The 13,521-nt window shown below is 37.4% G+C and overlaps 1 protein-coding gene across 1 annotated transcript in view; it reads left to right on the top strand.

The window, feature by feature from the left end:
• The window catches only part of sdc2 (syndecan 2), a 37,277-nt gene extending 33,387 nt beyond the window's left edge, over positions 1 to 3,890 (top strand). The window contains exon 5 of the mRNA XM_048201812.1: positions 2,158 to 3,890. Coding sequence (XP_048057769.1) covers positions 2,158 to 2,321 — 164 coding nt within the window. The 3' untranslated portion in view covers positions 2,322 to 3,890. The remainder of the gene's footprint in view (positions 1 to 2,157) is intronic.
• Positions 3,891 to 13,521: the final 9,631 nt, after the last annotated feature.

The following is a 13,521-nucleotide window of genomic DNA, read 5'->3' as shown; positions in this document are numbered from 1 at the left end:
TCTTTAATTTCTTTCTTACAGACCCCAAATTTATGAATGATAGTGAACATAAATATTTGAATAATGACTTTGCTACTATATTATACGGAAGAGGATTAGGGCCAAGCAATAATAAAAAAATAAAACCATCTCGAGATTAAAGTTGTTAAATTTCGAGAAAAAAGTCGAGATAAAATGTTGAGAATAAACTCGTTAAATTACGAGAAAAAAGTCGAGATAAAATGTTGAGAATAAACTCGTTAAATTATGAGAAAAAAAATCGTTAAATTTCAAGAAAAACGTCGAGATAAAATGTTGAGAATAAATTTGTTAAATTACGAGAAAAAAGTCGTTAAATTTCGAGGAAAAAAGTTGAGATAAAATGTTGAGAATAAACTCATTAAATTTCAAGAAAAAAGTCGTTAAATTTCGCGAAAAAATTCAAGATAAAATGTTGAGAATAAACTCGTTAAATTACGAGAAAAAAGTCGAGATAAAATGTTGAGAATAAACTCGTTAAATTATGAGAAAAAAAATCGTTAAATTTCAAGAAAAACGTCGAGATAAAATGTTGAGAATAAATTTGTTAAATTACGAGAAAAAAGTCGTTAAATTTCGAGGAAAAAAGTTGAGATAAAATGTTGAGAATAAACTCATTAAATTTCAAGAAAAAAGTCGTTAAATTTCGCGAAAAAATTCAAGATAAAATGTTGAGAATAAACTCGTTAAATTACGAGAAAAAAACTCGTTAAATTTCAAGAAAAAATTCGAGATAAAATGTTGAGAATAAACTCGTTAAATTACGAGAAAAAAACTCGTTAAATTTCGAGGAAAAACGTCGAGATAAAATGTTGAGAATAAACTCGTTAAATTACGAGAAAAAAACTCGTTAAATTTCGAGGAAAAACGTCGAGATAAAATGTTGAGAATAAATTTGTTAAATTACGAGAAAAAAGTCGTTAAATTTCGAGGAAAAAAGTTGAGATAAAATGTTGAGAATAAACTCATTAAATTTCAAGAAAAAAGTCGTTAAATTTCGAGAAAAAATTCAAGATAAAATGTTGAGAATAAACTCGTTAAATTTCAAGAAAAAAGTCGAGATAAAATGTTGAGAATAAACTCGTTAAATTACGAGAAAAAAACTCGTTAAATTTCAAGAAAAAATTCGAGATAAAATGTTGAGAATAAACTCGTTAAATTATGAGAAAAAAACTCGTTAAATTTCGAGGAAAAACGTCGAGATAAAATGTTGAGAATAAACTCGTTAAATTACGAGAAAAAAGTCGTTAAATTACGAGAAAAAAGTCGTTAAATTACAAGAATAAACTCGTTAAATTACGAGAAAAAAACTCGTTAAATTTCGAGGAAAAAGGTTGAGATAAAATGTTGAGAATAAACTCGTTAAATAAGGAGAAAAAAGTCATTAAATTACGAGAACAAATTCGTTAAATTATTAGAAAAATGTTGTTAAATTACGAGAACAAATTCATTAAATTACGAATTTGTTCTCATAATTTAACGACTTTTTTCTCGTAATTTAATGACTTTATTCTCATAATTTAATGAGTTTATTCTCAACATTTTATCTCGACTTTTTTCTCATAATTTAACAACTTTAATCTCAAGATGGTTTTATTTTTTTATTATTGCTTGACCCTAATCCTCTTCCGTAATACTAGGTGATGTAATTGAAGAATTCTTGCTTAAAATTCATGATTTCTTAAACTCTCGTTGCATCTCTCACTGGGAGCTTTAAGAGTTCACTGCACATTTCAGACAGAACGCCCACTTAATATTTTGTCTTAGGAGAGACGCATACAAAACACGTTACCATACAACTCGCTCAAAATAACAGATCAATTTCTTGATGTGCAGAGGTCAAATTCTTAATTCATGCTCACTCAGCTTTAATATCCTGTGAACCACAATGAGAAAAAGAAATAGTGTCTTCCTGTTTTGGGTCGACACACTTCCTCTCACTCAATCTCTCGGCCCTCCGGCATTGTCGAGGGGTTCCTTATTTAATTATCGACATAATCTGGATCTGCTTTGTATGAGCCGTAGACTCCCAGATGACGCTTTAGTCACGTAGTCTGACAGGGATGATATTTGACACATACTGTGAGAAACCTCCTTATCTTAATTGAAATTAAGGCCTCCCTAAATCCTCTGTTGCAGCTGTCATTGCGGGTGGAGTTATCGGCTTCCTCTTTGCCATCTTCCTCATCCTCCTCTTGGTGTACCGCATGAGAAAGAAGGACGAAGGCAGCTACGACCTCGGGGAGAGGAAGCCGTCCGGAGCGGCCTATCAGAAAGCTCCGACCAAGGAGTTTTACGCATAGACTCGCTTCATCAGCCAGTGATGGTCTAATATTATCAGTGACTATGACAAACTCCTTCTGCATTAAAAAAAAATCATGCGACATGATTGAGGAAAAAAATAAATAACGTAAGGAAAGCTTTTGCATAGAGTATTGTAATTAAGAGCTTTTCTTTCCTCGTTTTTTTTTTCAAAAAAAAAAAAAGAATGAAAAAGCAAACATTGCTTCTTCTTTTTTTTTCTTTTTTTTGGGGTAAATATCTCTGTATTTAAACATTATTTTCTGTGTATTTGAAAAGGCTGTAAAAAAGAAAAAGCATCCGTCTTCTGTCAAAGGAGCTGTTTTTAGTCGCTGACTACTTTTTAACTGTAGCAGTATGTATTTGTAAAGAAAAATTTTAAAGTGGAATAATTGAATATAATTGTTCTGTATCAGTCCTGATTTCATTTTTCATCATCATCTTCTTCTTTTTTTTTTTTTTTGTCCTAGCATGTCTGATAAGTGTTTCATTAATTTATCATTTTCTCGGATGTTTGAAAAATGCCTTTCTGTAGTCTAATAACTCTTCAATGTAAATGTTTCCCTGCAGCTCACATTAACTTTGGTGCTTAGAACTGAAAATACGATAAAAGGCACGTTTGATTTGAGTTTCATCGCCGATTGAGTGTTTGTAGGTTAAGAGAAACGACCAGTGCCATTCGAACCTCGCATATGTCAATTCTCGACAGCCTCACCCTGGTGAACGGACACGGCCTGCCCTCCTCCAGACACGCATTTCCTTTGATCAGAGCGCCGTTCTGATGTTTCACTGATGAAAAGCCCACATTTATAGTCACGTCACACTGCAGTGATCTGTTTTACTAGTTCGTGGAGAGAGTAGATCTGATTTTTACTGTTAAAGGGGCCGCTTTCCAAACTGGCATCACCATTGAAATCAAGCGTTTCCAATGAACTAGTTTGAAATGAGGTTCATCCGTGGTGTTAAATGCTCATCAGAAACCATTACGGAGGCCAGAAGCGTCCCCTATTCAACTCACGCTCTTTAGATCCGTATAAAGGTTGTGAAGTTGCCTTGAGAAGCGTGAATCCCTGTGTATCTTGACTGTGACCAACACCCCGAAGTGACTGTACAGACCCTCACTTGATCTAAGCTGGAGCTGAACAAAGCAAGGTACTGAGAAACATCTGCAAACCCAAAGACTCGTTTGATTTTCACATTGCTGTGTATTCCTTTGGCCACATTTGAGTTTTGTTTGGTTTCATTGGTAGCTGTTAGTTTTGTTTTCGAGTATACATCTGACCTTTGCATCCAATTACTTATTCATGTATGGGGAAAAAAAAATCTATATAGAATTATATATAAATGTATATTCACAAATGTTTTAAACCTTGCCTTAAAAGTGCCTACCATTTGAAAACGTGCAGATGTCTGTCATTTAGACGCGATGTGTACGTCGTGAATGGCTGGAGTGATGGTTCTTGTGTTAGCACAGCAGAATGAAATGGTGACTTTTTTTTAGTTGTACAAAAGCAGACAGTATTGTACCTATAAGTTAAAACAACACTACTGAATAAACATTGTGGCCTAAACTTGCTGCTTGTCATTTTTATCTGTGTGTACATTTATTCATCTATCTGTTTGTCATCCATCCATCCATCCATTCATCCATCTGTCATTCTGTCTATCATTCTGTCTATCCATCTATATCTATTTAGTTCTGTTTGTTGTTTTATCTATCGTTCGATCTGTCTGTCGTTTGTTTTATCTATCTGTCATTCGTTTCATCTATCTGTTTATCGTTCGACCTGTCTCTTTCGCTCTGTCTGTCGTTCGATCTGTCGTTTGTCTCTCATTTGATCTGTCGATTTGTTTTGTTTGATGTCATTCGTTCGCTCTGTCTGTCGTTCGTTTGATCTGTCTCATTCGCTCTGTCGCTCGATCTGTCATTCGTTTGTTCTGTCTGTCATTCGTTCGATCCGTCTCGTTCATTCAATCGGTCTGTTGTTTGTTCGATCTGTCTGTCGTTCGATCTCTATTCGTTTCGATCTGTCTGTCGTTTGTTTTATCTGTCTGTCATTCGTTTCATCTATCTATCTGTTTATCGTTCGACCTGTCTCTTTCGCTCTGTCTGTCGTTCGATCTGTCGTTTGTCTCTCATTTGATCTGTCGATTTTTGCTTGATATCATTTGTTCGATCTGTTTGTCGTTTGTTCTGTCTGTCGTTCGTTTGATCTGTCTCATTCGCTCTGTCGTTCGATCTGTCATTCGTTTGTTCTGTCTGTCATTCGTCTCGTTCATTCAATCGGTCTGTTGTTTGTTCGGTCTGTCTGTCGTTCGATCTCTATTCGTTTCAATCTGTCTGTCATTCGTTTCATCTATCTATCTGTTTGTCGTTCGACCTGTCTCTTTCGCTCTCTCTGTCGTTCGATCTGTCGTTTGTCTCTCATTTGATCTGTCGATTTTTGTTTGATATCATTCGTTCGATCTGTTTGTCGTTTGTTCTGTCTGTCGTTCGTTTGATCTGTCTCATTCGCTCTGTCATTCGATCTGTCATTCGTTTGTTCTGTCTGTCATTCGTTCGATCCGTCTCGTTCATTCAATCGGTCTGTTGTTTGTTCGATCTGTCTGTCGTACGATCTCTATTCGTTTCGATCTGTCTGTCGTTTGTTTTATCTGTCATTCATTTCATCTATCTGTTTGTCGTTCGACCTGTCTCTTTCGCTCTGTCTGTCGTTCGATCTCTATTCGTTTTGATCTGTCTGTCGTTTGTTTTATCTATCTGTCATTCGTTTCATCTATCTATCTGTTTATCGTTCGACCTGTCTCTTTCGCTCTGTCTGTTGTTCGATCTGTCGCTTGTCTCTCATTTGATCTGTCGATTTGTTTTGTTTGATGTCATTCGTTTGATCTGTCTGTCGTTCGTTCGATCCGTCTCGTTCATTCAATCGGTCTGTTGTTTGTTCGGTCTGTCTGTCGTTCGATCTCTATTCGTTTCAATCTGTCTGTCATTCGTTTCATCTATCTATCTGTTTGTCGTTCGACCTGTCTCTTTCGCTCTCTCTGTCGTTCAATCTGTCGTTTGTCTCTCATTTGATCTGTCGATTTGTTTTGTTTGATGTCATTCGTTTGATCTGTCTGTCGTTCGTTCGATCCGTCTCGTTCATTCAATCGGTCTGTTGTTTGTTCGGTCTGTCTGTCGTTCGATCTCTATTCGTTTCAATCTGTCTGTCATTCGTTTCATCTATCTATCTGTTTGTCGTTCGACCTGTCTCTTTCGCTCTCTCTGTCGTTCAATCTGTGGTTTGTCTCTCATTTGATCTGTCGATTTGTTTTGTTTGATGTCATTCGTTCGATCTGTTTGTCGTTTGTTCTGTCTGTCGTTCGTTTGATCTGTCTCATTCGCTCTGTCGTTCGATCTGTCATTCGTTTGATCTGTCTGTCGTTCGTTCGATCCGTCTCGTTCATTCAATCGGTCTGTTGTTTGTTCGATCTGTCTGTCGTACGATCTCTATTCGTTTTGATCTGTCTGTCATTTGTTTTATCTGTCATTCGTTTCATCTATCTGTTTGTCGTTCGACCTGTCTCTTTCGCTCTCTGTCGTTCGATCTGTCGTTTGTCTCTCATTTGATCTGTCGATTTGTGTTGTTTGATATCATTCGTTCGATCTGTTTGTCGTTTGTTCTGTCTGTCGTTCGTTTGATCTGTCTCGTTCATTCAATCGGTCTGTTGTTTGTTCGATCTGTGTGTCGTTCGATCTCTGTTCGTTTCAATCTGTCTTTCATTCATTTCATCTATCTATCTGTTTATTGTTCGACCTGTCTCTTTCGCTCCGTCTGTCGTTCGATCTGTCGTTTGTCTCTCATTTGATCTGTCAATTTGTTTTGTTTGATGTCATTTGTTCGATCTGTCTGTCGTTTATTCAATCTGTCTCGTTCGCTCTCATTCCTTTGATCTGTCTGTCATTTGTTCTGTCTGTCTGTCATTCGTTTGATCTGTACCGTTCGCTCTGTCATTCGTTCGATCTCTGTTGTTCATTTGATCTGTCTGTCGTTCGTTCGATCCGTCTCGTTCATTCAATCGGTCTGTTGTTTGTTTGATCTGTCTGTCGTTCGATCTCTATTCGTTTCGATCTGTGTCGTCCGTTAAATCTGTCTATCATTCTGTCGTTCTGTCATTCGTTCTATCTGTCATTCGATCCGTCTGTCGTTTGTTCTGTTGTTCGATCTGTCTGTCGTTTGATCTGTTTCGTTCGATCCGTCTCGTTCATTCAATCGGTCTGTTGTTCGTTCGATCTGTCTGTCATCCGTTCAATCTGTCTATCGCTCTATCATTCTATCTGTTGTTCATCCTATATGTCTGTCATTCGTTCTGTCATTCAATCTGTATCGTTCGATCTGTCTGTCGTTTGTTCTGTTCGATCTGTCGTTTGTTCTGTTGTTCGATCTGTCTGTCGTTCGTTCGATCTGACTATCGTTCATTCCATCTGTCGCTCGTTCTGTCTGTTCTTTTTATTGTTCGATCTGTCTCTTTCGCTAGATTTGTCTTGTTTGTTCGATCTGTCTTTTGTTCGATCTCTTTCATTCGTTCAATCTGTCGCTTGTTCTGTCTGTTCTTTTTGTTGTTCGATCTGTCTCTTTCGTTCGATCTCTGCCGTTCGTTTCGCTCTGTCTATCATTCGTTTTGTCGTTCAATCTGTCTTTCGCTCTATCTGTCGTTCGTTTGATCAGTCTCGTTCATTCAATCGATCTGTTGTTCGTTCGATCTGTCTATCTCTCTATCTATCGTTCATTCTATCTGTTGTTCATCCTATATGTCTGTCATTCATTCTGTCATTTAATCTGTCTATCATTTGATCTGTCTGTCGTTTGTTCTCTTGTTCGATCTATCTGTCATTCGTTCGATCTGACTGTCGTTCATTCCATCTGATGATCTCATTCTGTCTGTTCTTTTTGTTGTTCGATCTGTCTCTTTCGTTAGATTTGTCTTGTTCATTTGACCTGTCTGACGTTCGTTCGATCTGTCTCTTTCGTTTGATCTCTGCCGTTCGTTTCGTTCTGTCTGTCGTTCGTTCGATCTGTCATTCATTGTCTTTCGTTCTATCTGTTGTTCGTTCTATCTGTGATTCATCTGTCTGTCGTTCATTCCATCTGTCGTTTGTCCGATCAATCTTGTCTCATTCGATCTTTCTGTTGCTTGTTCTCTCTGTTGTTCTTTTTGTTCTATCTGTCTATCATTAGATCTGTCTGTCCATTTTGTCTGTCCATCCATCCATCCATCTGTCTAATTATTTCAGTGTGTTAAAAGCAAACAGTTGGAGTGGCATGTATGAATAAACGTGTCTGGAATCTCTTGCAGGGACAGTAAAAGAGGAACTGAAGGGATTTGTGTGGAGAGTGTTCACACAGGGGCTCAGCAGTGCAGATTACCTCTGTATTTATTAATCTTTATTGGTTCTCCTCTGGGATTACTGTACTGCTGCTTGATCGCAGCGCTTCTCTTATTTAGATCAGTGTCAAGGTCTGGTGGAATATAAATGACTGACACTGTGGAAACATACATCTGAATATTACACTACAAGCAACCAAATTGCTGTATCTTTTTTATTATTATTTACTACAAGGGTATTGTAGTGTAAGTATAATCCTTGAGAGAGAAACTGAAATAATGAAATCCATCCTTCTCTCGCTCCTGTAAACATTAGTATGCTTCTCAACTCTCCTTTCTCTGTGTTTGCTTTCAATGACGCTGTTTTCCCATATAATCGAGGGGTCAAGCCTGGCCTTAGCCTTGGCAGATGTACATGGGTACACCGTGATCTGTAGCATCTGCCTCTGAGCCAGTCTCATCACAACATTTCAGCCTTCTTTCCCATCCATTCAGCTGTGCTGATTATGAGTCCTGAATTTACGGCTGCCTGATCAGTGCCCAGTGTTTGTGTGTGTCCGTGTCACAGTGTCCCTTTAATTTATAGGGGTTTCTCTCAATAGGGGCAGAAAGAGGGAGTGCATATGGAGCACAAAGAGCCACCGGGGCTTTTCTTTGAGAAACAGGGCAACCATGGATGCCAAACCATGCAGAAACTTCAAGGAAATGCCATCCAAAGTAAACATACTTTCAGGCTTCATAAGAGCTTATGACCGAAGGCCAAAAGCGAAACGTAGTCAAAAGCTGGTGTACCTCAAAAGTTCAGTTTTCTTTCCATTTGGATGCCCTAATGTTGAGACTTCATTCTGCTGCATAAACAAAAGTTCCCTTCAGTGTATATTTTGGAGACAGCAGGTGTGATTTCTCTGGAAATATTTCATTTAGATCATGTGACATTCCAAACAATACTGTACTTCACTGGACTAAAATATCAAATTAAAAAAGCATGATGATAGTCATTCATATTGGTCACAACCTAGAGCGAGAGAATATTCAACATTCATCTATTTTAATATATTTTAAATTTAAGTCATTCATGTCATGGCAAAGCTGAATTCTCAGTCAGATGTAAAAATATGAGTTTTACATCATCGCACCATAGGCCCCGCCCACCTGACTACAGCGGACGTGTCGCGAGCGTCGCGTCAAATGCAAATAGAAGGCATTCTACACATATGCATGTTCAATCTGACATGCTCCACGTGCTTAAATGGAAGAGTAAAAGAATGTTCACAGTTTAAACAGCTCTCTGTACAGACTTCAGAAAGACGCCCGCGGCAGGAACAGGTGGATGGTTTATTTTGAATGGCGTCCCGGATCGCGTTGAAGGATTATATGTTTGTTCGAAGCATGTGACTGAAGAACGTTATGTAAACGATGCACAATGTAATGGAGAGTTCGCAAAGAAACTTGTTGGAAGATGAAGCTCCAATTTTTTTTGGATCTGACAGCAGCTAACTGTAAGTAAACAATCTCATAATACAGGGATTTATATGGCCAATGTTTTCAAAACACTTACTCATGTGCAATGATATGTGCAGTTGATATGTTTTCCTATGCAATAATCATAACATTGTGAGTCTTGGCTTAAGTAAAATAGGAACTGAAGGGATTTGTGTGGAGAGTGTTTACACAGGGGCTCGGCAGTGCAGATTACCTCTGTATTTACCTCTGTATTTATTAATCTTTCATTGCCATTAAAATTATTTCACTTTAATGGCAATGAAAAAGACCTATTAATTGCCATTAAAGTGAAATTACTGAACCTAAACATACGAGCTTGATAAAAATGCTCATTTTAGAAGAAAATTTCAGATGGCACCTAGAGGCTTTTGCATCTGAAATCTTCATATATGTATATATATATATTGTATCCATGTTTATCAAACTACCAAAGTCACGTGATTTCAGTAAATGAGGCTTCGCTACATCATAAGTGTTTTGAAATTTCAATAGTTCATGTGACTTTGGCAGTTTGATACACGCTCTGAACCACTGATTCGAAACAAAAGATTCGTAAAGCTTCATGAAGCAGAGTTTTGAAATCGCCCTTCACTAGATATTGTTGAATAATGTTGTTATTTTTGGTGCACAAAAAGTATTCTCGTCGCTTCATAACATTAAGGTTGAACCACTGTTGTCACATGACTTGTTTTACACATGTTTTACACATCACATGTTTTAAATACGCCTTTAGTAGCTTTCTGGGCATCTGAAAGTGTTAATTATCTTGCTGTCAATGGAGGCCTCACTGAGCCATCAGATTTTATCAACCGAGGGTTAACGCGGGTATGGAGCAATTGACAGGCGACTCCTCACACGTCCTAGAGCCTTGATTAAAATTGCAATTTTCTCATGATTTACAAATAGTTGCAAACATTTGGGATATTGTAAGTACTGAAGTGAACAAAATATATAACACTGGTCTAGTGGTTTTTGGATATTTTACTGCAAAATTCTTACATATTGCACCTTAAAATTAGAACAAAGAAACTAAAAAAAAGTTTGTTAATTCAGCTATTTTTTTTTTTTTTTGTCTTATGGATTATATGTAAACATCTTTTATGTAAAATATCTTACTCAGGACAGTACTAAACAAAAAATAACATGCATTTTGTATGATCTCACTTATTTTGTTAAAATTATTCACATTTTCACAGATTCTGCAAGTGGTTCACATACTTTTTCTTGCAACTGTATATCTTTATTGTTATCATTCGTCCCACCCCGCAAAAACTCATTTCAGGGATGTATTTCTGGGAATAATGGGATGTCTGCGTTATAGTTATAGTTCTTGAGGTGAATGGACCTTTAGACTCTTGAATGCACACACTGGCTCTGTCTGAAAGCTGTTGCACTAAGGATATTTCCACTCAATGTTCATTTGTGGAAGGATTCACTCTCCTGGATTAAAGTTTTGACAGGTTGAGAGAAAAACACACTCCCCCGCAAAATGGCTTGATGCCAGAATAATTGGTCCCTGTGGGTGGGAGTGTTCTGGTAGGGCATGGTGGATCTCGCGGAGGTTCGGGGAGTGTCTCGTCGGGAGCGCAAACCTTTACAATGCGTTTTAATCAAGCAGCTGACATTTCTCTCGTTCATTATCATGTTACACCCAATCTCATCTCTGTGGAGAACAGATGTCAGGACCTATTAAAGGACTGAAGTAACCTGTAAGGAAAGAAGTATGTCGTTTTTTTAAATAATGGATATTATTATGGAAAGACTTTGGTACAGATGTTTTAATGAAAACTATTCCGCTCAACCCTCGAGGGCTCTTTAAATTGGGTGTTAAAGCAGAGGTCAGGATGTCAGCAAAACTTCAAACAACAAATACCTGCGCGGTTTTAATGGCGCTTCTGTTGAAGGAAGGGTCGAATTTAAGCCTTTTCTAATCTGCGGCGCAGGTGCTTTTCCCCAAACCCTGCATAATCCTCGACTCTCAAGTGAGGAGGAGTTTTACGTTTGAAAGTGGAATTACTTGAAGAAGATCCCTGACAACAAACTCAATTTATAGAAATGACAAACTTCTCAGTTTGCCACTTAATCATTCCCACTCTTGATTAAACACACGCCGGTAATGAATGCCAATATGGCACCTTGGTTCCTCTTGATAGGATTTGGAAAATCATTTCTTATGAACTCAAGCTCTCTGGCGTTTTGAGCCCGTCTATGCAGCAACATGATAGCGAGGTTTAATTTTAATACGCAAAGCTCGCCGTGGCCTCGATGCAAATTAAAGTTTGTTGTGATTAAGACCCTCTGATGGGTCCGTTTATGATGATTAAATTTTAATTAAAAGCAAAGCTGTAGAGTAAAAATAATACAAATGTATTGAAGTGCACTTGAGATGGTTACGCTGAAGCCGCTGAACTCAAAGCCGTTTGTGTCGATGACATCTGGCAAATGAGCACGTCAGTAAATGAGCCGGTAATTAAGGGTCGAGGCGACGTCATGTTTTGTTAACCTTTATGGTGAAGGTGTTCAAACCTTCCTCCAGCACAACACACCTGCCTGTCATTTTCACGGGAGCTTGATTAGCTGCTTCGAGACGTTCATCATGAATATTCAGGCTTTGTGATGTTGGTCAAAAAGTAACTTAAAAAAAGGTTTCTAATTTTCAAATCACTTTCAGTAAACAGGAAAATGGCACTTTGAACTTTGAACATACACTGCCCTCCAAAAGTTTGGAAACTCCCCTGGCAAAGTGTGGTTTTGGACGATATCATCATTTTTTGGTGCAAATACATTAAAGTGACTTGACATTATCATTGAAGACCAGCAATAATAATTTTAATTTTGATTACATAATAATGGCAATATATTCATGTCAAAGTCAGACATGCCCCTTTGCCAGCTGTGGTGCTGTTACTGGTTTAAACTTGGCCCAGGTTTGTAACAGATTTTTGGGTCAGCACACCTTAATAGCTTCAACAATTGATTGCCAATTAAGTTTAGAATACAATGAACCAATCAGAACCCAGTTTAGGTCAGATAGCTGCTAATGCCGGATATTTTTTTCTATGTATAAACTGTTTATGTAATAAAATATGTTTTCGTAGTTTGTGTTGTCCCTTATCAGTGCAAAATTATCACAAATTAAAAAGGATTCATGCCAATATTGTCCAAAACCCCACTTTTCTGCGGCGTTTCCAAACTTTTGGAGGGCAGTGTAAGCAGGGATGGGCAGTATTTCTGATACATGTATTTCAAATACAAAATAGTATTTTGTAATTTGTATTTGATAGGGTTGATGAAAATGGCTTTGTATGTTGTATCGAAATACTTTAGTGTTTCGTATTTTTGTATTTTTAAAATACTGTAAAATACTTTGTAAGAAGTCTACATGATGACATCATAAAAATGCAGCCTCTGATTGGTGCTTACTCAGTAGTTTGTCCAGACTTGTTGAGTTCAGAACAGATGTTAAGTTTTGGTGTTTGTTTTAGTAGCCTAGGCTAAATAGTTTACCAACATAATGTTCTTGAAAACTATAATACAGAGCAGCAGCATCCTATATTTACGATTAAAAATAAGAAACTAGTTGCTATAAATACAGGTGCCATCAGTTGTCTTCTTATGAATGGCTTGTTTGTCATTGAGTCAGTGTTGCTGATGCAAAGTAGGCCCTTTGTTACCAAACATCAAGTAACTAAATTAAAATACAACTAGATAAAAAAGTTCGTCGAGACAAACTTTAAGTTGGCTTGAAAAAGCTGGTCCAGAAAGTTTGAAGTAGTTTTAAAAGTTTTCAGTTTGAAAATATTTTTGGTGGTTGCTAGGGTATTGCTATGAGGTTGCTAGGATATTCTAGGAGTTGCTATGCTGTTCTGGGTGGTTGCTATGCGGTTGCTAGGGTGCTCTGTGTGGTTGCTGTGCTGTTGCCATGGTGTTCAAGGTGGTTGCTTGGGTGATCTGGGTGGTTGCTATGATAGATAGATAGATAGATAGATAGATAGATAGATAGATAGATAGATAGATATAATGAGTTTGAATGAGTTTAAATGGCTTGGAAATAGGAATGGCAGTTTAATAGGTTGTTTGCACATGACGTCACAGCAGCAGTGCGAATGAGTCTGGAGGGCAGGGAGTGTATTTTCTATATAGGAATCCTATCAAAAACTCAAAATTTACATGTTTTGCATCGTTTATGGTTGCTCAAATCGATTAAAATCGAGAACCCAGAAGGTGTTTATATCGTTTACATAACTTATACCGTTTTTTATAACTTATTTCGTTTTTTTAACTTTAAAAGTTGTCGCCTTTTATACCGTTTTGCGTCTGCTGATACTTAAA

Source organism: Megalobrama amblycephala, linkage group LG9 (genome assembly GCF_018812025.1).
Source record: "Megalobrama amblycephala isolate DHTTF-2021 linkage group LG9, ASM1881202v1, whole genome shotgun sequence".
Lineage (NCBI taxonomy): Eukaryota > Metazoa > Chordata > Actinopteri > Cypriniformes > Xenocyprididae > Megalobrama > Megalobrama amblycephala.
Note: the sequence above shows the minus strand (reverse complement) of the source record. Positions and strands in the feature narration are given on the sequence as shown.